This window comes from Ruditapes philippinarum, unplaced genomic scaffold (assembly GCF_026571515.1).
Source record: "Ruditapes philippinarum isolate M1 unplaced genomic scaffold, ASM2657151v2 ctg253_1_1_1_1, whole genome shotgun sequence".
Classification (NCBI taxonomy): domain Eukaryota; kingdom Metazoa; phylum Mollusca; class Bivalvia; order Venerida; family Veneridae; genus Ruditapes; species Ruditapes philippinarum.
In genome coordinates this window covers 230,305-256,829 of record NW_026860756.1, presented here as the reverse complement: position 1 = coordinate 256,829, position 26,525 = coordinate 230,305, and the positions used below count along the sequence as shown (strand labels likewise).

Here is a 26,525-nt window from a genome sequence, read left to right as displayed (position 1 = left end):
TTCTCTTTTTTTCTTGTAATCTTTTTTGGCAATGTTGCGCAGTTTTGATTAATTAATACCTGTTGCACTGAATTTTCCTAAGATATTATAGATATTTTAAAGTACTGCTAAAGAATGCAATAATAACACTGAAAGCAAAGTTGTTTGCCGTAAATAAGAAATTTTGGCTTTAAAGCAGCACACATTCAGATTCATGCCAATTTCATGAACATTTTGAAAATGTATTTAATAGTACAATATTGTGAGGTGATCAAAGAAAGTAATTTACACATTGCAAACAGCATTTACAAGTCATGTAAATTACCAAAAGAGGTCAAAATATGCAAAAACAGCTCTTGACTGCGTTAATTAGTTACACAATGAATATGGTAATCAGTCAATAATCGCACATGTATAACATGTAAATTATTACTTGAATCTTTTTATCTTTCGTAGCATCTTATTTATATACTTTCTCAAGAAAGTTTCATTTTGTTGAAATATTTTGGCTCATCTGGAGGCATGCAGCTTTAATGAAAAAAAATTATATATACTTTTTTTAATAATGTAAAGCAAAAAAATATTGTTTTGGTTGGTTTATGCTTGTTTCTAGGTTGTTTCAATTGACGTCATTTTGAAATTTTTAGTTATCTAAATAAACAAGAGCAATTTTCTTATCAGATCTTGCTGTTATTTTGAAGGGGGTGTAATTCCTGCTTGCTATCGGACTGTCATATTTACTGATGATTGTAATGATTGTTATGCAGTATGTATTCATAAACTGTTTATTAAGGAAGGCGGCAGTGCATTTGGTAAGATTGTAAAAGTCGGGACATTTCATACATCTTATAAGTAAAGAAACTACGTCATAAATCGTCAACTGTTATCAAAATATGAATGGACTGCACAGAGTTTTTTTATGACGGGAAATTGAATATTTAAAATTTTTGCTAATTTGATTTTCATTTGATTCTCATCTTAATTATCTTTTTCATACTTTTTCATGTCCTACGATACATTATGCTTCAGGTGAGATGCTTGTTTACGCTCTCCTCGTCCCTACAATGTTTATTTCAGTAAATTTTAGATTAACACAAAATCATTAGTAAATTTTTTATTCAATGCATGATGGCAATTTGAGATCATTTGAAGACCCTATATCAATATATTTGATGAAAATTGGCCTTTTTGCTTGGCTGAATCAGAACAATGTAAAATGAATTGAAATAGGGCCAAACTGATAGGGACAAGAAAGCGTGTTTCCCTCTAAAACACTTTACATTAGCTTTCCATGTTCATCAGTAACATGTGAAACACTTATTGTATAGGATGACACCTCAACTCAATAGTCTTTACAATTCTTTTCTCCAATCAACATAATGAACCAGAAAAAGTTGTTATTAGATTAGATATACATATGTAGGCGAAGTTAAACAATGTATTTTACTTATGAATATGTGTATTACAATATCTTTGACAAAAAATATTTAAATTCTAATGGTGTAGCAAATGGGCATTAAAACAATAATTGGTAGACATTTTCTAAATCATTATCATGATCATTAAGCTACAGGTTTGAAAAATGTGTATCTTTCATCGTTACTTTGAATTGTATGGAACTCTGTGATCACTGTATTTGTGCCAGAGACCTTATAAAGTATGGGATTTTCACCTCATAAAGAATCATGCAGCCATTTTTGTTTGAATTTTTTTTAATACATTTGTCAATGCCAGATGAGTGTGTTATGGCAGTTCCTGGTTTTTATAGGACATTATAGGATAATGGAATGATAGAGTTTAATAATAAAAAGCTTTTGATGCTTTTCAAGTTTTAATGTCCGTTTTCTATACCCATTAGCATTTTAATATTTCTGGTCATGTTTATGTTAGAACCCAAATTGACTACAAATATAGTTAGAAATAATGTTTTTTTTGTATGAACTATACACTATTCAAAAATGCTGTTTTAAGTTTAGGGCTGTTAATAGCTCTATCTATATTGTTAGGAGTCTATTTTTGTCTAGTGGATGGATAATAAATTTTAGTATAACAATGGTTGGCACAGTTTATGGGTATCAAAGTTGACATTGTGGGAGGGCAGATTATCTGCAAGCAAGCCATTGAGAAAAAGGAGGGCTGAAGTTTGCTTATACAGTGGAGTATGGGGAAGATGAATGGTCTGTTGTTAACACATCTCATCCATGGGGTACGAAATGATCTGTCGCAATCTTGATTCGGGATTGTGGGAAATAAATGCTATAAAAAAATGCCATGAGAAATTCTCTAAGTGGTCAAAATAAATAGTAGATTTCAGTTACATAAAATAAATGATACTTTATACTGTGGCATGGTATTTTCCATCAGAGGGGGTCCCTCTGCAGCAATTGGAATGTTTTGTAATGAATTGATTTTTATGTGATCTGACTGGGTCATGTGATGATGAATAAGTGGTTCAGTGTTCTAATTAAATTTTATTTAAATAAAAAATTGATCGAGGGGACAAATGTTGTTATATTATGCCTCGGAGTTTAAAAAATTCTCTTGTTTGAACAGATTTAATCTTAATGCCGGTATTTAATAATAGCATGTACATGTATTTTCTAACATGCAGTTAATTGCTCTATAACTCCGAGCCTGCTGGTAGCAACTTAGTTTACTTGTGTGACAAGTGCATCAGCCATCACATTCATAAATTTGTATTTGACAGTCTTGAGTATGAATATTTTGAAATTTCCCTAAAAATGATGATTATGGGTTTGTCCAGATTGAAAGATGGACAAGACTCAGTCCCTTTAAGATATAAAGCTTATAAGGGTTAATATGATAAGTTATCATATTTATGAATAATTTACAAATAAATTTAATAATAAAAAATAAAAAAAACCTTAAAATTTTCTATGTTAAAGACAATTTATTGATAAGTTTAATAATTAATTGTTAAAAACCTAGTAACATTTAATTTAAAGTAAAATAAATGTACATAGATTGGAATAAAACTGTAATAATACTTTAATTATAATTAATAATCAATATAATTTAAAAAAAAAATAAAGTAAAAGTTTGTTAGACTTGCAAATAACTGCACTTGCCAATGTGAAATGTATTTAAAATATATGACCTTTTAAACTAGGAAAAAACATCTTCATAAAACCACCAAAGTTGAAGGTCAAGTGCTATTTAGGCAAGGTGTTTGTTTAATACAGATGATGTCTTTCCATTTAGCATAGCAGGGGACCAAGATAGACACTGTAGGAGTAAAGAGACCATAGTTTTTCTGTGTAATTTTGCTGTATTGTCAACAGATGGTTTATCATTGCCAGTGTAATTCTGACTGGATTTTGACCAGAGATAAATGGTCTTTTATTAATTTGTATTTAATATTTAAAGTATTTACTCAATACTTTGTTTCATGAACTTAAAGCATGCAGGGGGTCGTAGTGGGTGCTTTCTTAAGTATTTCTTGATCGGTGACGATTAAAATATTTCCTTTTCAATATTTTCATGTGAAGTTAGATTATACGGGAGTACTTCTGTCAGGGGGATTTTAAAAATGAAATTTAGCAGCAGATAAATCAATTAAGTATTTGATGTTAAAAGTGTTTTAAAGGCTTAAATAATATTAAGTGTTTGTTAAGAAATTAGCTGTGAAATAACGAAAAAACTCATTCCTTAAATATGATATTAATTTCTTCTTAAACTTCATAATGCTATCATATAGGTTTTTAACCATATGGCAGTCTTGATAATTTAATGACAGTATCATTTCCATAATGTATTAGAATAAAAAAAATAATAGTATTAAAGTTCTATGATATATCAATATGGAATTTAATTATAATTTACAAGTTTTAAAATCTTTAAGTAATTATGCAGAATTTTGTATTAAAATGACATTTAAAAAATAGTTGTGAATCAAATTCAGTGTTATGAGAACTAAGATTTTTATCAGTGTTATAAAATTGCAGATTCTTGTGCTGCCATTGCATTCAAATTACCTATAATCGGCTTCCAGTGAAAGAAAAATGCAACAAATTAATGTTTAAAATATACCCCTCCTGGACCGTAGACTTCTTTAGATTGAATAAATAATCCGAGTTTAGTTATTGGCTGTTTATTGTATGTGATCCACTATATTTGCCCCCTGCAGACTGCCAGCGTAAAATAATTGGTAAACAGATTGGTAGTAAAGGTGGAAATCTTGCCATCTTTAAATAAGAATGTAAATGTTGGACCGACTGTAAGAAATAAATGGGATTACAAACAGCGTTTATCCCAGTCATTTGCCGTAGGGTAGTCTCTGTGTTCATTGCTTGTGGGATAAAAGTGGTTTTCTTACTTTGTTGTAGTGGGTAGATTTTAATCTCATTACAGGTCATTTTAGTCATCGATAATGGTGTCTTAAAGAAAATGAAGTGAAAATGGAGTTTGATTTATTTTCTTCTGATTTTGCTTGTAAAAAATTATGCTTCATTAAACTGTTTATTTGTCTTTGAACATACATGTTGAGATGCATTAAGTTATTGCTCCTGCACATTTCCATCCCCCAACCCCCCCAAAAAATAACTGAACCAAAAATCTTATAACTTAGTCCGGCAGTAATAATTATGCATGCATCTCTTCTAACAGTTGGTTGCGTAGCCCTGTCTATTTTATACCCTCATTAGAGTGGTTGACCATAAAATAATCATGAATGTTAGATACAGAGATTACCAGATATAAAATCTAAGCAAAGTGTTAAAAAAAATAAATGATATATAATATGCTGAAATTGCTGAACTTTTTTTAACATGAAGCAAAATTTATTACAAAAAAGCGCAGGTTATCAATGCTGTGAATGTTGCTGTGTATGAAGATGGGCTTCCTTTTGTAGTATTAATGTTTATTTAAGTGATATAGATTGATCGCCTCAGAAACAAAACGCGGGAAGTTTTGTGAATAAAATCGGGCGAAGGTCAATAATACACGCTATCTAGGGGGTCGCGTTTTTAATTGCTTTCCATACAAAGCTCGTCTTAGGTGGTGGTGGGCTACATCATTTTAACATTATTAGGACTTGAATACTTACGCCATTATCAATAATTCATGTCAAAAGATCATTGAAAATTGTCATTAAACAGTAATAGCCTTGTTATTATTATTTCACAACAGTGCTTCTGCTTTTTTTATCACTTCTTAATCTTTTATATGATTCAGTGTGCGTTACAGACGAGGACATTTTTTTGTATCATCCGTTTTCTAAATTAATTTGTCGATTATCATTGATTTTTAGCTCGACTATACGAAGTATATGGAGAGCTGTCCTACTCGCCCCGGCGTCGGCGTCCGCGTCCATATTTTAGATTAAAGTTTTGGTGCAGTAAAATATTTTTCACTATAACTTTGTCATTTCTTAAGGTATCAACTTCAAACTTCAAATAGATGTTCCTTATCATCAACCACATCTTATGTGACAAGGTTCATAACTCTAGCACCAATATTTTCAGATTTATCTCCCCTTGAACTTAGAATTTTCCTCAAAAAATACTATTTCTTACTGTTTCTTCTTTATTTCTTAAGGGATCAACCTCATACTTCAAATATATTTACGTTATCACCATCTCCATCTTATGTGACAAGGTTCATAACTCTAGCACCAATATTTTCAGATTTATCTCCCTTTGAACTTAGAATTTTCCATAAAAAATATTATTTTTTACTGTAACTTATTTATTTCTGAAGTGATCAACTTCATACTTCAATTATATTTACGTTATCATCATCCACATCTTATGTGACAAGGTTCATAACTCTAGCACCAATATTGCAAGAATTATCTCCCCATAAACTTAGATTTATTTACTAGAAAAATGTTATTTTTTATTTTAACTTTTTTATTTTTAAAGGTATCTACCTCAAACTTCAAATACTTATTCCTTATCATCAATTACATATTATGTGACAATGTTCATAACTCTTGAAGCAATATTTACAGATTTATCTTTTATTTACTTAGGATTTTCATTAAGAAATATAATAACTTCTTTATTTTTTAAGGTATCTACTTCAAACTTCAAATATATATTTCTTATCATTACACAAATGTTGTGTGGCAAGGTCCATAACTCTAGCATGACTATTTCTAGAATTATTCCCCTTGATCTTGGAATTTATGTTAACAAATGTTATTTTTTACTGTAACTTAATACATAATTATACATAATTGATTTTTCTTTCATAGTTTTGTCCTCCTTACTGCGTCCAGTATTTCATTAGTCGAGCTTCGCTGTCTCCTGTGACAGCTCTTGTTAATTAAAAGTTTAAGCAGTGAAAGAGTTATGGACCAAGAAAATGGTCTAAATTGCTTTACATGTAATAAATGTGAATTGATGTTGCATTAGCTTCAGTATTTTTCTTCATTAATTGGGAAAAGGCCTAATTGTCTTTATGGTTTTTAGAAAAAATTATCACTAAAATTGCTAATTTGGGATGTAATAAGCAGGTGTTAGGTCAGAAATTTGGGAAAACTGCATAATTTTAAAGAAAATTTCAATTGGGAAGAGACCTTTTAGTAGGCCTTTGTTATCTTAGGTGAAAAATGTCAGTGTGAAATGGCGATCTTCGTACAATTTCCGCAGGTCAAAGAATCATCTCTTATGATCAGATCTACATGAGAATTTTCCGTTCTCATTTTCATATTTTAAACATTAAACATTTTAGTGGGGAATTTGACAGTTTTATTTAAATTGAAAGGTACATAAGGAGGCAAAAATTGTTTAACAACTTGAGTAAATTTTAAGGATAAATCAACGCATGGGGTAAACTAACTTTTCACAGATAAAGTAGGGCTTTGGTACAAGATCTGTCAATTCCGTCTAATTTTTTGTGAAAATATTGAAAGAATTGATAAAAGTTGAAGTGCATAATGGGCGAATTTGTACTTTTCAAAGTAAAATCACCCTATAATGTTTTAATTATTTTGTAAGTATGCATTAAAGTTGAATTTCAAGAGTTTGCCGTGCACAATTTTTCCGAGTTGTATATTATTCTTATTGCCTACAATAATTTTTCTCTTTTGATATATGAAAACAATTTGAAGATACCGTTTGTTTTTCTTATATATACAATGTTAATTTTTCTGATATACATGTATACACAATAACAATTATAAATCAGATGTTGAACGTTAAGTCTCATGGTTAAAATTACTGTCAACAAAATTTTTAATTTTAGTTTTTGTTCCCCATGTATATTTTGATTGTCTGTATTTAAATGAGCATTTGTGAGAAAATGGGGTATCGTGTTAATGAACACAGTACTATGGTTACTCTTTGATCAATTAACTGTAATATTTTGCTCTGTTAAGGCAGAGTGTGACTCTTTTACTATTTTTTTGTTTTCAGGTGAATCAGAAAAAAAACTGATTAAAAAAAAATTTTTTTTAGCTATTTATAAGAAATAATTTGTAGAAGTGATTAAAAACATGATAATGAAGGATTATATTTAAAATATGGAATTTGCTTGTATTTTCAGGCTGGGTGGACCAGATCCATTAGACTACATCAGTATGTATGCAAACCCAGGAGATCCAGATAAAGGGGTTCCCCCGCATTGGCACTACATCAGCTTCGGCCTGTCAGATCTCCATGGTGATGGCAGAGTTCATGAGTAAGTAGAAAGCAATTTGTTGCTAGGAAACAACTTGGCATACTCAAACAGATTGAGCATTATATATAATCTGCTAAGTTAAATACCTCAAACTCTGTCCTTTTGTCTGTGTGTCTGTACTTCAAAATGTTCTCCATTTGTCTGTCTTTTTACATAAACTTACTCCATTAGTGAACCAAAAAGGTATTATTTTGTGTTTAATTTAAAAGGCGCAACTTTGTTATGTTTACTGAGGGATTTTACATAATAAAAGTCATGTTTTTTCTCACACATGGAAATGGGGAGGTTAGAGGTAATAGATACTGGGGTACAGATTAATTAAATGGTAATCTGGCATGATAATCCATCAGTGCTGCATTTAAGACTTAAAAAGACCGAAGTATGTTAATCCAGTCAGTAGGGGGGTTCGCAACTGTGTGTGCTATTTTAGTAAAGTTTTGTTTGTCAATATCAGAAACCGTTCTCTATTTAGAAATTCACAGACAGACGTTTTGCGTTAAGTAAAAAAAAGAGATTAGTTCAGATTTATTTGTTCCTTATAATATACTGAATAATTAAAATGTAAATAGCAGAATAATTATGTATGAAATTTTTATGATCGCACAGTAGAAAATAAAATAACTTTGTCAGACGAGGTAAATTTCGGTTTGAATTGGAAGTTACATGTATTTTAATGAGAGAAAAAAGTCTTTTTGGTAAACCGGTGTTGTTGTTGTTGTTGTTGATAATAATAAAGCTTAAGGGAGGAAAAAGTGTTTTTCATCATAATTTACCTAATTGCTTGATATTTTTCGTAAAGTTGTGATATAGTAATAATAACATCACAAAAATTGATAATGACATTGAAATTATTATTAATATAATAACATTTTGTGGTATAATATCATCTTTGAGTCAGAGATTAGTCTAATTATAGCAATGCCTTGATGTTGAATTAAACCAACTCCCTTCCCATTAGTTGTACATTATATAAATGTAGACTGTATACTGCAATATCATATAAAATTTGTTTTAAATTAAAGCGTAGTTAAGCAAATGGGTCATTAATTTGGTTGCTACATTTATGTTAAAATTCCACCACTCTTAGTAATGTATCCCACTATAAATGTATTGATGTATTTGATTTGATATTTTATCAGATCTGGGGTTTATAATGGGCTGCACACATATGTTAACTTTTAGGTTACTTTGTCTATTTGGCGTAAAAGTTTTAGTAACCGAAAAAAAGTTATATATTTTTAAAAGAGTCCCTTAATCATTTGCAGTATACTTGTGTTTTTGTGTTATATTTCTTAATTTCTGTTATTATACAATAATATGTTGTACTGGGTTTTTTTCTAAAGCCTACAGGTGCTTATGAAATAAGAAGTTGAAATTTCTTGTACTTTAGTTTTAAACTGGAAAGTTCTTTTTAGAAGTTTCTAAATTATAATGTCAGATATATTTCAAAATTAAGAATTTCATCAGTGTTCCAAATACAGTACTGATTTTTAAATGTCTTTCTTTTTCTCGCCAATACAATATTTTAGTCATCTCTGTGACATATTTAAAAAAAATAATTTCACATATTCCCCTGTCTTACTAAAATGTCAGATTGAAACTATGATTATAGGTTAGTGCTAAAGTGTTCTAATTTCAACACAATTATAAGTAATAGTTACAGTAGTTTGGCACTGAAGCTTGAAAGTAAGCACCTTGCGTAGAAATATGATAACTTGTTAATACTTTCTGTCAGTATTCTCAGACCTCCTTTGTTTGATCACAAAAAGAAGTCAGTTACCGTTAACTAAACTGTTACATTTGTAACTATGGACCATGGCAGAGTTTTTATTATTTACTTTTATGTTTTATACAGTGTACAATGTAAATAAATAATACCCCGTTGATTAAATCTATTATATATATATGTATTAAACGTAAAGGTGTCCATGCAGGATATTTTATCAGTACGTTTCTTACTCTTAAAATATAAAAGGGGAAAAAAGTATGACATTTATTAACCAGGTTTTCCGAAGGAAAAAACTGGTTATTAGATTGAGGCATGTCGGCGGGCGGATGGGCGGACGGGCGGGCGGGCGTGCGTAAACAATTTCTTCTGTGCGCAACTCCTCCTACATTTCTCAACGGATTTTGACCAAACTTTCACAGAAGCTTTGTCATCAAGTGCCCTGGCGCATATTGTCGGGGTTTTGCCATTGGATAATATTTGACCTAATTATGGCCCTTTGTTGTTTTTTCTTATATAGAATATATAGTGAACTATTTCTTCTGTGCGCAACTCCTCCATCATTTCTCAACAGATTTTGACCAAACTTTCACAGAAGCTTTGTCATCAAGTGCCCTGGCACATAATGTCGGGGTTTTGCGATTGGATAATATTTGACCTAATTATGGCCCTTTGTTTTATTTTCCTTATATAGAATATATAGTGAACAATTTCTTCTGTGCGCAACTCCTCCTACATTTCTCAAAGGATTTTGACCAAACTTTCACAGAAGCCATGTCATCAAGTGCCCTGGCACATATTGTCCAGGTTTTGTGATTGGATAATATTTGACCTAATTATGGCCCTTTGTTTTTTTTTCTTTATGTAGAATATATAGTGAACAATTTCTTCTGTGCGCAACTCCTCCTACATTTCTCAACGGATTTTAACCAAACTTTCTCAGAAGCTTTGTTATCAAGTGCCCTGGCACATATTATCGGGGTTTTGTGATTGGATAATATTTAACGTAATTATGGCCCTTTGTTTTTTTCCTTATACAGAATATATAGTGAACAATTTCTACCGTGCGCAACTTCTCCTACATTTCTCGATGGATTTTGACCAAACTTTCACAGAAGCTTTGTTATCAAGTGCCCTGGCGCATATTGTCGGGGTTTTGTGATTGGATAATATTTGACCTAATTATGCCCCTTTGTTTTTTTTTCCTCAATATATAGTGAACAAATTCTTCTGTGCTGAACTAGTCCTACATTTCTCAACAGATTTTGTTCAAACTTTCACAGAAGCCATGTCATCAAGTGCCCTGGCGCATATTGTAGAGGTTTTTTGATTGGATAATTTTTGACCTAATTATGGCCCTTTGTTTTTTTTCCTTATACAGAATATATTTTTTCCTTATACAGAATATATAGTGAACACTTCTTCTGTGGCAATTCCTCCTACATTATTCATGTTTTATATTGCACATAGTTACATTGTTTATTGCTTGTATTTGTATTTCAAATACAACATATTTATCTACAATGGAGATAATTGAAAACCTGGTTTCGTGGCATTGCCATGTTTCTTGTTTTATATAATGACCACCCCCCTGTTTGTATATATGTATTACAACACCCTATCTACGTACCCTTGTGAAGTGTCCTATATTTATTTTTGACTCATCTTTAGACATTTACCTTAAATTAATGATACTCGTACTGATTAAGAAACAATTTGCTTTATCATTATGAGACAATAGTTAAACAAAACGGCCATCTTGCTTTTTTGGACGGTCTCCAGTCTTCAGGGGGCTTGCGTAAATCGGTCTACTTAAAGACTGCAGCATTATCTTTACATATTAATTAGATATTACACTATCAATTTAATTTGTAGTCATTAATTTTTGAAGGCCGGAATGTATTATGCTTTGGGTATTGGACCTCCCTTGGTTCTTATTCAGTTTAACTTGTACTGAAGGGAACAGCTCTACTGAAGTAGACGTTGACATAAGATATTACCAGAATTTTTTAAAGTTTGATTCTTTTATTATAATATTTATTTAAATTTTTAATCTTGAAAAATTAGTTCTGTTTTAGAAATTTTACAGTTAGATAGAGACATCAGTGCATTATCTCCTTGAAATAACCATTTAATTATTGTACGATAAGTTAACTCATGGACTGTGTTTTTTGTTTTATTTATATATATATATATATATATCAGATTTTTTATGAATATAATTACCGTATCATAGAACTGATTAATATTGATATAAAGTTTTTAAATCTGATGAAAAGAAGATGATATAGAAAAGTTTATAAATGCCGTCTCTGTTAAAATCATACTGTTCTGTGTATCATATTTAAAGTTAAAGCTTGATAAAGTTTTAATATAAGCAAAATTACAATTAATCGTCTGTTTTGAAAAGGTAGAATAACTGATTAAGATTTGTGATACATAATGTATATAAGCGAGAAAGAATTTAGGAATTAATTGTATCAGTTAAAATAGATAAAGTTTTTGAATATATGGCTGCATTCCAAAAGGTAGGTATCGGAACAATAGGCAGTTGTCAACAATGAGAAATAGTGTCATACATACAGGAAAAAAATCTTTACTTCGAGAAATTAGAAACTTGTTGTGTAAAGAGATTTACTCAATGGAAAGATTAGAAAATGAAAACAATCGCCAATCGATTGAAATTCACGTATTGTTTGATTTTGACAAATTCTGGCATGGGTACAAAACACTGTCCCGGTATACAATCACAATATATAACGAGGCATTTAAATATCATGAAGTTGTTATAGCAATTTTACACCCAAGTATGATCATTGCTTAAGAATATTAGCGTAACACTATGTATGATCAATTTAGATTCATTTTCCATTAAGTTTTGGGCTGGTAATGTGAAACCAATCGAATGTGCCAAAATGTGTTTATTTCAATGAGGGGAAAAGTGCATACTGTTTTTTAGATCATTTAAATGGTTTGGTTATAAAAAAAAAAAATTTGAGGTCATGAAAATCATTGGCCATGTCAACTTATTGAACATTTTTGAAAGGGTGTGTTTGTTCCTGGTTAATTTTGTGAAAAATGTTGACCAAATTCGATACACTATATGAACAAAGTGACCCTGGCCTAGGTCAGTTTTAAAAGAATATAAAATTGTTTCCAATTAGGGTGAGGAACGAGACAAAATTCATGTTTTACATGTGTCAAAGAAACGTGACCTACATGTACTAATGCAATAGATTGTATGTTTGTTTCTTTCTTTTGGCTTTGTTTTAATTAAACATTAGTTTTGCAACTCATGCTTCCTCAAGTCCATTTAATCCTACATTTATGTATTGACCATTTATTACAGATGTCAAGGTACAGACGGACCAAGTGGTTTTGGTTTTGAGTTGACGTTCAGACTGAAACGCGAGCCCGGAGAGACCAATCCACCCACCTTGCCAGCCACGTAAATGCAAGCTCTCTCAAGATATGTCTTTCAAACAGGTAAACTAAGAAATGACATTCACCATGAAAATTATTTCCTATAAGTACAGATAGATTTTTGGTCTGATAGTTGTTAATTGTTCACAATGTAATTATATAGATTTTCATGTAACTAATGACATGCTACTTTTGAATGCTAGTGGTAATAATGATTTTGCAATGCAGTCTTACCTAACTCATTATTTGACTGTTGAATTAAGTATTTTTATATTGAAACCACTTTCAGTCCTTACAACGCTTAATATCTGAACTGTGTTAGTGCATCTTTCAATCTGGATAAAACTGTTCATCATTTTTAGGAAAAAATTGCAATTTATGTAATGACTGAATAGCAATCAGTACAGTGCACTGATCATATTCGTAGAATCTTATCTATTACTTCTTACAGTGGCCAATTAAAAGCTTTTAACTCGATGCAAATTCAATATACAATGAAGGCTACATGTACAGCACTTAAAATATAAGATGTTAATCTTACACATAAAGTACAACTACATGTATATTAAAATCTAATGTTGGTGATTTAACTTCACATTGCAGAGAACAAGGTATACGCTGGAGATCATGTACCATGGCATATTCCATTAGATGGTAGTGAGTCTCGCATACAGCATATGCTCATGGCGGAGGACCCTCAGCTGAACCCCATTACAACACCATTCGGACCGGTCTGCTTTGTACAGGTAATGCAAAATCATTATGAGCCTCGCCATGACAAAACCAACATAATGGGTTTGCGACCAACATGGATCCAGACCAGCCTGCGCATCCACACAGTCTGATCAGGATCCATGCTGTTCGCTTACAAACCTTATAACAAGTAGAGAAACTGATAGCAAACAGCATGGATCCTGATCAGACTGCGTGGATGCTTGTTGTGATGCGGCTCTTATTATTATTATTAGTGTGGCACAAATTTTCATCATTTTCATGGATACATTGTATGTCAATCTATGAATTTAAGATCCAATGAAAATTTTTTTTGTCTGCTGTACTATTACTTTATTTGCATTTTACTTTTTGTAAAAACAGACAAACGTCAATTTAAGATCTGCAACAATGGCCTTTTTGACAAAACCATGACATTTCATGCTCATCAAAATCAAGCGAATTCATAATTTAGGGATTTTTGCTTCATAAAACCATGAAAAAAGCTGCTTAACAGGATGTTTATGATTTTATTAAATATTTAACATTCATTCAAGAACATTGAAGATAAATTTATTTTAAATCATTATAGATATAACAAGGTGTTCGAGGCCAGGTGGTTTAGGTTGTTGATTTCAAACCACTTGACCCTCGCCTCCATGTGTTTGAATTCAGCCAGAGACTGGATTCTTTCATGTGAAGAATCTATCCAGCTAGCTTATATAATGTCAGTGGTTCTACTAAGGTGCCTGTTCATGCATGAAGTAATGCGTTCTTCCTCCACCATTTAGAAAAGTTGCCTTTTGACCTCTACTGTTTTGGTGCGATGAAAAACACAATATACACTTAAAATGCATTGTTTTCTTCCTTTTGCTCGGCTAGATTAAGTGTTTCGATATACATTTTTTTATAAAAACATCTTGTTTTCACTCCAGATTGTCGGAGTTTGCACGGAGGAACTACGTGCTGCTCAGCATTGGAATGGACCAGGAGTTATTGAACTTTTGCGTTCAATATCTTCGTAAGTGTTTATTTGATTTACGGTTCTTTTTATAAAATTTTATTCTTTTGCTAGGTCTGTTTTATGTAATCATTAAGAGGCACAGAAGAAAAATATACTTATAGTAATGCAACTTTTAACTTAAAAAAAAAAAAATAGATTTTCCATTGTGTGTTTTAATCATTTATTTGTAACCTGGCTTTTTTCTTGCAGGAAATACTAAACTATTTTTGTGGAATTTTAATTGTTGGGATGGTGTTTTGGTTCTTTGTATTTTTGTTAAAAATATCAATCCCTTTAACAGTACTGTATAACAAGATTGTTGATGTGTTTCTTGTTCTAACAGAGCTGGTGGTCCTTGGCTGATCACTGACATGAGGAGAGGTGAGTCTCAGTTTGAACTACAAGAGAAAGTGGATCAGGGAATTGAAACGGAAGGTTCGAATTTGAGTGGCGTTAACAGCAAATGCTCATGGGAAGAGCCTGGGGAGAATGATCGTGATAATTTATATGACAAGGATGGGTTCGATGATGATGAAGATGATGCAGAGAGAGGACACCTTTCAATATTAGGTATAATTAACAGATACAGATAGTTACATAAACATGTAGTTGAACTTTGTCATTCTAATAACGACCTTTAAGTCCAGTCATATATGCTTTCCCTGAAAATGAAGGTTTTTTTTCCCCTTTGTCGGAGTATTTTCATTATGATATGTTTTTCTATATTGACTGTTTCAGAATTTAGTCTAAATAATTATTTTTCAAAAACACAGCTTTTTAATATTGAATTATCATATAAGGATAATTTATTATCATAATAGTTCCTGTAAAAGGGCTTACATTTGTAATAATTAATAGGGGATTCTTTTTCTAGCCCTTTTTTACTGAACTTCATTGAAACATCAGATGACATCTTTGTTGACTTTTAATCTGTTGCTATTCAGTAGTGTTTAGATTCTTTCTAATGATATTGAATACAGGTACATGGTTTGTGTTGGGGGGGGGGGGGTTCTTATTATAACAAATGAAAAGTGGAAGTTAAAAAATTCTTTAAAAAAAGGAAAAAAAATGTCCTCAAAATTAAACGACTAAAGGTCATGATCACAAGATTTGTTTGGAAAACAATGCCAACTGATATTATCCAAGGAGCGAGTATAATCATAAGTGTTAATGATTTGTACCCCTGCAAATACGATTGACGTCAATCTGGGGAGGTCTTGTTAGCACTGTTGCAAGGATTCTGAACAGATGTTGTATAAACCGGAACTTTGTTTCTGTTTGGTATTCAAGATTGACTAGAAATTGGATAAAATTATCTCCTGGGTTTTAAAAAAACAGACCAACTGGAGAATCTTGAGAGATTTTGCCCACCAAAGGTCTTGTAAAACATTTTCTAATTAACAAAGTGTTCGTTTATTTCTCTGCAGTGATTTTTAAGCCCCCATGCATCCAACCTTTTGATAATTTTAAGAATGATTCAGAATATGTCCCAAATTTTAGATAAATAGTATATCTTATGGCCTTTCCTAATTCATTAAAATAATGAAAATATGTGGAAATGGACCATATAGAAATACGGCAAAAAAGATTGAGGTTAAAGAGAAATTGTACATATGAGACATGGGATTGACAATACTAAAATATATTTCTTTAACTACTAATATGCATGTATTCTTCTGAATTTTTTAAACAGTTCATCAAAATTAACCCTTACCACTCTATCCATTTATCATTTTACGACAAAATTTCAAAAATTTATTTTGAATGAGTAGTAAACGATGCAGACCATATGTTTAGACAGTATGGCTTAATTTATTATTCAATTTTTGTTAACTTTATTTTATTCAAAATATTCTTTATTAAGTGTTGTATTTAAGATTCAATCAAATTATCGGCTCATGATTAAACCAGTCTTTTTTATTAAATTTGTAAAAATAATAATGTTTAAATTGTTTGGTTATTATAGAGTCAGAGCAGATAAAAGCAACATTGTCAAGAGGCCTACATTCTGATCTACGGCCAAATATTGCAGATTTCAAGTGAGTTTTATAGATAGTTTCTCTCCTTTTTTCACAATAAAATTTCCTCTTTAATTCATTAAAATAGTATAATTAGTTATAAAGATAATAAGGAAATGAAATTTTTGGCAAAGTATGATAGAAGTTAACAGGATGTTTTGATGTTTTTTAGTCGACCTCGATCAAGGAAAAATTCATTTGACAGTACGGAGAGTTCAGATGCACCGACTGAGTTGTTACGGACAAGAACGCTCGAATACGTACACCTTAAATTTAATCTGGAAGCTGCTTCTTTACTGCCGTTGGCATTGAGGTAAGACATGTTAATGGAAGCTATAGAACTATTTTGTACAAGTTAAGAAATAAAAAGTTATCAGAGTTGTTAATTGTTTAGCTGACCAAATTATAGTTTTTGATATTGAAGATTTTTTATGGAAATCGAAGTTATGGTAATATTTTTGGCTCTTAAGGTATATTCTCATTCATAATGATATTATTCAATATTATAAGCTTATCAGTAATAAATTGAAGTATTTTGGCTCATCTGAAGGCATGAAGCTTTTACAAAAAGATCGAATATTCATCTTTGAAAAAAAAAGAAAATATGTTTCCAAAGCATTATGATAAACTTGAAGTTTCAAAACTGTAATTTTTATTTACAGAGGAAGGTTGCGGCATGGGCGACATTTTACATTTATGAGTGCGACAAATGATTCTGCAATTACCCTTGTTTCTCCGAGCGTAAACGGCTCCATAGCGGACGAGGAGCACCCATTCGCAGCACATGGTCTGTGGTTGCAAGTTTTACTGGCAGATGATTTCATTGAAGAAATGTGTATAGACCTACAAGAGTTATCAAATCCTGATGATGTATGTATTATTATGATACTAGTACATGTTTTAAACAATGATTGAAAAAGAACTTTATTATAAATTAGTATAACGTCCAACAAAGTGTCTTATTGAGCAGTTTTACGTTTATATCATCAGCTCTTGAAATTTCATTTTAGATCAACTATTCCAAGAAAAGAGCTTTTGAACTCTGCTTGGCTTCGGCAGCATACTTAGGTTAAGTTTTTGCGTGGAAGTTGATATCTCCAAAATCCACTGAAAGGACTGGATTGAAACTTCACACACTTATTTGAGAGAGTAATAGGAGGTTACTGCCCAAGGCATGGATTTTGACAAAATCATAGTCCTTTTTTCACTTGAAAATTCTATATTATCCAGGCTAGCTCTTTTCATTGAAAATAGTTGAGCCTGCTGTCCTACTGATACATCGTGTTAAGTTTTCAGATTCTGCCTAACTTTGAAATTGCTTAGGCTAAGGCTGAAATATTCATTATTAGTAAAAAAAAAATCATTTTCTTTTCAGTTACTTCTACCTAAAACGTACAGATGGCCTGAGAGACGACTGTGTATCACCATCCTGTCTGATGAGGCATAGTAAAGAGCTGAGATTGGTCAAAACTTGACGTATTGTTGGTCGAGAAAAACACCCTTCAATTCTTGTGTTGATACGGTTTCTTAGAAAAAAAATTATTTTGATATTAAAAAAAAGAAAAGAAAAATAACTATGAAATAGTTGATGAGGATTCAGTTGATGTTTTAAACAGAAGTGTTTCTGGGAAGAAAGAAAAAACTTTTAGAAATGTATGATTTCTTACTAAAAAAATTTCAAGTTCTAAGGTAAAAAAACAACAGCATATTTTGCCATGGTGTTCATAATGTGATATAAAGTGATATCTTCAAAATAAAAAGAAAACAGATGGATTTACTTTACAAGAAAGAAGACTTACACTGCTAGGACAGATTGTGTTGTATCACAGGGAATTATGGGAGTTTTGAAACGATGAAATCTAGTCAGATTTGAACATTATTATTAGATTAATTTTTAAAACTTGCAATCTGTGTGTGTTTTTATTATGCTCTTTTATATATAGAACTGTGGATTTGCCTTTACAGTGAAAAAAAATGTTTTATAACTTGGTACCAATAAAAATAGAAGTGCTGAATACTGGGACTGTAATATGAAAAGGAAATAATTTCTGATTTTTCTGGTGTTAAATTGTTGTTGACAGCAGTTGTTATAGGCATTGATCATTTTATTCATTCATTTTGTAAATTAGCTCATATTTTCCCATACAGAAGAGAAATGGAATAACAATGTGGATATATGATTTAAAAAGTGATCATTATTTCAAGAAATGTTCAACAACATATGTCTATCTCTTGTTAGGAAATTTATTTTTCTTTATAACTGACCTCTGTGGTTTAAGATAAGATCTTTTGATGCCCTTTTTTTATGACAAAAATCTTTTGTATTTGCTTTGTATATTTTTTTCCCTGTATTAATAGACCCTCTACTGATACATAAATTGTCTTTAAAAGTTATTTTTTGATTATAATTAAAAACATATAATGCAAATTTTAACTGTGAAAGAGTATGGGACAAAATCCAGCCCTATAATATTAGTGAAATTGACAAGTAAAAACAAGGGAGGTACTTTTCAACATGATAGTGTTAGCGACAAGGGAGATAATTTTTCTGCCGCTGTTTCATTCTGGCAATATACTCAAGTAATGAAACATATATTTTAAGAGAATCAAATCCACACTAAAGAGATTTAATTCATTATATTTTAACACTATATGTATCTTTAGGATAAAATGATAGTGTTGTTTTTGTTTGTTTTTTTCTTTCTCACTGAACAGGTGAAAATGTCTTAAAAGAGTGCTTTGACTTCTTTTTGCTTTTACAAACCCTTTAGTTTGTATAAGTTATTTTTGTACCATTTTATTTATGTTAACTTTTGTGCATATTATTGTAATTTTATACTGTACATAATGTATGTATTTTTTTATAAAAAGTAAATGCTATGATTACACATCAAGCACATGTCATTTTGAAAGAGAAAAAACACTTTTTTTAAATTTTTTTATTAAAGTGTGCCTTATATTTAATGATACACAAGATGTTTTTTTTTAATATATCAACAAATTTTTATTTTACCAGTAAATTGGTGAACATTGACTAATTTATACTTTAATTATTTTTTCAGGCATAAGTTTAATACCAGGACTCTTACTGTACAAAGTTTTTAATTCATGTAGTTTTCTCTGTAACTATTTAGAAAAAAAAATGATTATTTTGATATTCATGAAAATTAAGTTTTGAATATTCATGAAAATTAAGTTTTGAATATTCATTAATATTAAATTTTGAATATTCATTGAAATTAAGTCACCTGTATGTTTTTAATGAATGCAAGTTATTATGAATGTTTTTTATATTGCAGAACATTTAAATATTTATATACCCAGCATGTTAATGATGAATATTCTATCCAAATTTTTTCTTCTTTGCCTGCGCATTCCTCAAGTTTTTTGTTTTTTTTGGAGAATAACAAAAAGACATGTTCATGATTGTTTTTATCATAGAATTTTTACTAGTGGTCACTTCCAACAGTAACCACATATCTTAAATGTCTTAATGAAGTGTGCTTTGTTTTTTCCTCTTACAACTCTGTACTCAAACTTTTCTGAGTATGACTTTTTTTTTATTTCTAAACGTTCTTTTATACTCACTGACTTAGTTCTTATTCTAGAACTGTCTATAGGTTTGCTTTTAATTTTTCTATATTCTATATTACTGTTCGAACTGGTTGTAAGTTTTGAAAAGGCCTACATGATTCACTTGTTCACGAAAATGTTATTTGTTTGAAGACAATTACTTTATAATTATTTAGCCCCTATTTTGTGAATAATGAGACGTGTGAAGGAAATTTAAGGCTTAATTTAATAGTCAAACATCGAAGCATCAATGGCAAATGTTTTCTGTTATTTAATAAAAATCTAAATAGCATCGATGAACAAAATTATCAAACGCTGTGTATAAATACTCTTAATAGTTAAAATGTTCTAAATTTTACCATATCCACAAAATATACTAGACAATATTGGTAATTTTTTGTCCTATATTGTCATCAAGTTTGACTGAAGTAAATGAATTAAACAAGGCTTTGTGTGTAGTGCCTTTTCAAGTGACATAGTCTATTCTTAGACTTAACATTTCAAATATATCTGTATCTTACTTTGATTTTCTGCTGTGCTTTTCACTAACAAAAAATAATTTTCGTTTAATTTCGTTATAGTTCAATCTTGAGATTCAATCAGGATTGAATAGAATATTTTTAAAGGAGAAGAGATGTATGGGATTTCATTGGTTGGTTTTATGGAGAAATTTTAAGAGAGAGAAAAAAAGTTTTTAAAATTTTATCTTATATTCTGCTAAGTACATGTAGAACAGTTTCAAAGGAAGGAAAACTGATGTATTAGAAGGCTAAAAATAATTTAATTTTATTTACAGTGAAGAAATATACAATCCTCAAACTCTTCTCCTTTTTCCTAGTTTGGCTACTTTTGCCTGCTTTGGCCTCTTTGGTCTTGTTTGTTTTCTTTTGTCTTAATGAGAAAGACATCAGCAACATGAGGACAGTGTGTGGTTTGGTTACTGAGTTTACACGTCCCGAAAAAAAAGAAAACTGACATGTGTTTTAAATATATCGACTTAATCTGTCTAAAGTCTTACTGTTTCCTAATTTACTTCTTTTTATAAATATATATGTAATACAGTATTTGTTATGTGAAATGTTACTTAAAAATGTTGCCGTGTTCTCAAAGTTGATTAATTATGACTTATTAATCATGTATTATAAGCATAAAATAGATGTAAGAAGATAATGTTCAATTTGTTATGTTGCATAACTTGGAAATAAAAAAAAAATGATTTGAATACTTAATAATAAATGATTTGGAAAAGATCATGTTTTTGATGTTATGAAACTATGTTTTTGTTATCTGTCTATATGTATGTTAACTATGAATGTTAACTATGTATGTTAACTATGAATGTTAACTATTTTGATGGAATAAGGATTTTTTACCTGGCTGTTAATGAACAAAATTTGTTATCGGTTCTTTTCAATATTTTATTAGTAATAACCAGCATTCAGAACACGTCTGATAATTATTGCCATTGTGTGTGGGGGATTATTATTAGCAACTATGTTAGATCAAATACCAGTTTTATCAGGATCACAGTAAAAATTTCCTTCATGCTGATACATAATAGGTGTTCTTGCTTCTTTTACAAATAACATACCTGAGTTTGTCCCAAAGTAGCCTGTCCTTTAAAATAATTTAAAGCAATGCTGGATAAATGGTTACAGACATATTCTTGTCAAATAAATCTTCTTTAGTAAGATAACCATGTGCAATGTACATAGGGCTTAACTTGCATCTGAGTTCTAATTATGATACACAGTTAATTAATAGTGCACATTAGTTATGTCAGAAAATTATGACTTACAATACATATACCATATGTTTTCTGTCCTGATTTATGCAGGGGTTTGTATTAATGTTAGAATTCTTATGTTGATTTTCTTTTTGTTACATTTTAATGTCAAATTTTAGTTGGTTAAGTTAAAGCAGCTGGATTTGTTTAAATTTCTTACACTAGTTGTTAATGTTTACTCTATTTTTGAATTTGAAATGTTATTTTTATGTCATCTTTTACAATTTTTTGTATTTAAATGGCTGTTGCTTAAATAGAGTTGGTTTTTTTTAATGAAAAAGCTATTTAAAGTTACAGACAATTGGAAGTTTGCCAGTAAAATTGTTTTGATATTTATTGAACAAGGAATTGAATTTCAGTTTAATTGAAAATGTTTTAAAAGAAATCTGTTGAAAATGATTATTAAGAATAGAGAGGTTTCTATTTTTAGATATATACTTTTTGAAGCACAATACAAATTTAATTTCAAGTCTGAAATTCGAAATAAAAGCATTGAATGTGTGTATGTATAAATGTCTGTTGAATTTATGTCCCATATTCATTATATTACAAAAATGTCATAACAAAGCCTCCGATCGGTTTTGAAATTTGAATGTGGAGGAACATTGTAGAAAATTTCTTCATGACTCAGATATATTTCAATTTAAAAAATCATTTTTTTGATATGTACTTTTAGATTTTACAAATTATATTAGTCCTTTTTGTATAGATTTTAAAGAAAAAAGTTGAGAAAATTTTTTTAGATAAAAATATTGTTGCAATTTTGATAATGAATTACGATAAAGAAAACTGTAACATTTTAAATCATTGTACATGCATATTGTTTGTTTTTGTCTTGTTTTTTTTCAACACTAAGTGTTGACATGCAACTTCATATCTCAATAAAAAATATCTGAAACAGCATTTACTTCTTGTTATTTCGTTTGCTTGAATTTGGTTGTCCAAGAAATGAATTGGTTGTCAAAGAAAATGGTACAGTGAATTGGTTGTCCCAAGAAAAAGGAAAAGTGAACTGGTTGTCAAAGAAAATGATACAGTGAATTGGTTGTCGAAGAAAATGATACAGTGAATTGGTTGTCGAAGAAAATGATACAGTGAATTGGTTGTCCCAAGAAAATGATACAGTGAATTGGTTGTCCCAAGAAAATAATACAGTGAATTTGTTGTCCAAGAAAATGGTACAGCTAATTGGTTATGAATGTATGTGACTGTTATAGCATCCTGGCGAGTGGTTAGGTCGTTAACATTCAACCACTGCCCCTCCACTGCTGTGGTATCGATCCTTGACCTTGATTCTTCATTGTGCTTTAGGCAGTATCCGCTAGTTCGGAACGTCCGGGTGGGGCTTCTACTTCCGGTGCCGTTCGTGTCAGTAATGCACGGAAGAGCACCTGAGGTCTTCCTCCATCGGTAAAGCTGGAACGTCGCTATATGACCTATACTGTGTCGGTGTGATGTAAAACCCAATCAAACAAGCAAAAGTATGTGACTGTTAATCTACTATCCAAGAATTCGATGACTGATTATCCGTATAATCAGTTATTGAATTTCCAAGTACATGTAAATGTTAATAGGTCATCTCTGGTTATCAATGACAAGATGTAAAGGGAATCTGGTTACCAACAGAATGGATGGAATACTGGGAGATTGTGGGAACTGTTGAAAAACCAACTTGTCCTCTGGATAAACCAAGTCACCTGTCACTGGGCGTCAGTTTGTTTTAGGTGAAGAAAGCTGAAAAGTGACCAAAAAACAAAAGTAATACTAAAGTAATACGTTGGACAAAAAGTAAATATTGTATATGTTGTTAGATTTACGAAAACATCAGAAAGACACTTCGAGTTTCTATCATTTGATGGAATCAACCATTTTCAAACAAAACAAAAACTGGGATGTGTATACGAATTTTGACAAATTGGTGAAATTGCCTGTCTTGGTTATTACTAGTATTTAAAATTAGCAAACCAGTCGTGTCTATATAACAAGATAACCATGCCTCAGTTATGATCCAGTACCTTATGGTCTTGAAGTGCTTTAAATCATACCAAAAATAAACATCTTAATCTTTAAATGTTACTGAATCTTCATGCTATTTTGAATCAAAACACTATTCAATGGCTGATAAAGTGCTACCTTAAGTTTGTTTATCATATTGTATCTGTATATAGTATATCCCCATGTTGTATTGCCATGTACCCTGGGAAAGAAATAAAGGAACTGTTCTGTTCTGTACACAACACTTTTAATTGATTAAATAATAAATTAATAATTAAATGATTAATTAATAATTTATTTAATGCTTTAATTAATATTTTAATAAGATAATTATTTATTTATCTATTACGTTAGTTTATATGTCAGTCTTTGTCTAAATATAAACAAAGTCAAAAATAGCGTTGTCAAAGAACACGGATTTGTTGGATTTATTCAATGAAATAAATGTTTTCGTTCATCGAAATATTTCTAAAGTGCCTTTATAAATCATTAACTCAAAACTTTCGATTGACAAAATTTCACTTACATCATCATCATCACAGAAAGATAGGAAAAATATTTAAAATAATAAGGCTTGTGATATAAGCATTAAACCGTCTTATGTTTCAAAGAAATACTTTTAAAATTAAAATGCAACTAAACAATTGCACGAATTTTACTTTATTCCAGATAATGTCAGAGCAATGACTTGGCAACTTATATTTTTCACAATTACAAAATGCCATGACTTTGTCAAGCTATATAACTTGTGTTTACAATGTTTTGGCAATTTTTCTGTCCATAACTGAGTGAATGGGTAAACATTTTTTTAAATATTGCTACTGACAAGAATCTAGGCCGGGGGCGTTTGTGTTTAACAAACACATTCTTGTTTATTTTATTTATTCATTTATTTATTTTTTTTGGGGGGGGGGGGTGACTATCATGTAAGTATTTTCTGTTGTTTCTTTTCTGACAGTATGTCAGACAATATTCAAGTAGAGATATATTTTCAGCATCTCCGACGAACAATAACTTTGTTCTTGGAAATGGCCATCCAATTTATATTGTACAGTAGTACTCGTCTAGAACATCTATAGCCGTCTATGTCGGCGTCACACATTGGTGAAATATTGGCCTGCATGATGGTATCTCCAAAACTTGAACGGCTTGAAATTCCACAAACTAATTTGAGTGCATAATAGGTTCTTATTTTCGAACCAAAAACTGACTGAGAATAGTCGAGCACGTAGCTCTTGTAAATATATTTGTAACATAATTTAAATAATGTTCTCTTCAGGAAAACTTATTCTATAGTCACTGGTACTGTAAATAATGATAATAACAATATTCAAGGGCTATGCCATGAAGTACTATGCAGAGCTACCAACTTCTTCTTCTGGGCCTACTTATTTCTAGAGTAATGGCTAGCAATCATTTACTTCACATCATGGGCATGCATGTAAGAAAAATGATGCAATGAAGTGTGCCCGAGACGACCGTGTAGCAGATGGACCTTAAAAAGGTAACAAAAATATTAAGAAAGTATTTTCTATTTTTAATTTCTGCATATCATATGTGTTTAGATTACTTTTAAATAAATCGATTCCACCTATTCTTTGTAAATCTGTCTTTATTATTTCTTTCCACAATCCATGGTTATTTTCATCAAAATATTCTTTGATCCTACTTGATTAATCGAGTTAATGAAAATTAGCAAGTCTATCATATTTAATCCTCCATATTGTCTTGAAATATTATATCCCTTTTAACTTTCACGGTGTCATAGGTATACGCATCATTTTTCTGCGTACCGTCGATAATCCTGCGCGCAAGTACCGTATCATTCTTACGTAATCTTCTGAAAAGTGCAAGAGGTAAATTCAAAAATGAAAAAAATTCTTAATAATATTGATTTTATTTAGAGAGTTTGCATACACCACGGAAGTTTTGAATGATTCATCTATGTGTGCAAAACCATTTGCAACCCTATTCGGCTGTTATAACCAGAAACTAATGAAAACACTTTTATACACGTGAAACATTTGTGTTGAGCATGATGCGAACATTTTTCATCCTTTTCCGAAAATAAAGTTGTCGGAAGAAGTATCAGATGTCAAATGATCACAAAAACGTTGACACGAGCTGATAAACATACCAATTTTACACAAATAATGCAAAAATAATGTTGTAAAATCAAGAAAACTTTGATAAACATGGTATAATCGCATCATGCAGAACCATGGCACCGCTTCTTTTTACGCGTATTACTGCATACATGTATTTTAAAATGTGTTTAACTGTGTGTTGTTTTTTTTGTTTGTTTGTTGTTTTTTTTGGAAGAGGGAGGGGGGGTATATTTATTTATTTATTGTAGGAGATTGACAAGAAATGTAGATGTTGGATATCGGTGTAGGTAAGCGAGCACGTGATTATCTAGCCTGAAGCAATCAAGACATCATAGCTTTTTATAAAGCATTATTCTTAGTAAAATTCATATGCTTCGTAGACAGTTGCTTATTATAGTCTGTTATTATTTCATGTGGACTATACATAAACTTTGGCGGATATCAGTATCGCCCAAAGCTCAAATTTCTAAAATAATATTGTCTGTTTTACATGAATTTTAGTTACTTAACTAATTACTGTTTGGCACGTAACCTTAGCATTGAGGGTGTCAACTATTGC

The 26,525-nt window shown here is 30.7% G+C and overlaps 1 protein-coding gene across 1 annotated transcript in view; it reads left to right on the top strand.

Moving 5' to 3' along the window:
- Window positions 1–21,271, top strand: part of LOC132713295 (suppressor of fused homolog) — a 31,054-nt gene extending 9,783 nt beyond the window's left edge. Inside the window, 9 exon segments of the mRNA XM_060695820.1 lie at window positions 7,489–7,623; window positions 12,699–12,835; window positions 13,376–13,518; window positions 14,419–14,504; window positions 14,830–15,056; window positions 16,453–16,525; window positions 16,677–16,817; window positions 17,167–17,374; window positions 17,880–21,271. Coding sequence (XP_060551803.1) covers window positions 7,489–7,623; window positions 12,699–12,835; window positions 13,376–13,518; window positions 14,419–14,504; window positions 14,830–15,056; window positions 16,453–16,525; window positions 16,677–16,817; window positions 17,167–17,374; window positions 17,880–17,951 — 1,222 coding nt within the window. The 3' untranslated portion in view covers window positions 17,952–21,271.
- The last annotated feature ends 5,254 nt before the right edge of the window (window positions 21,272–26,525 follow it).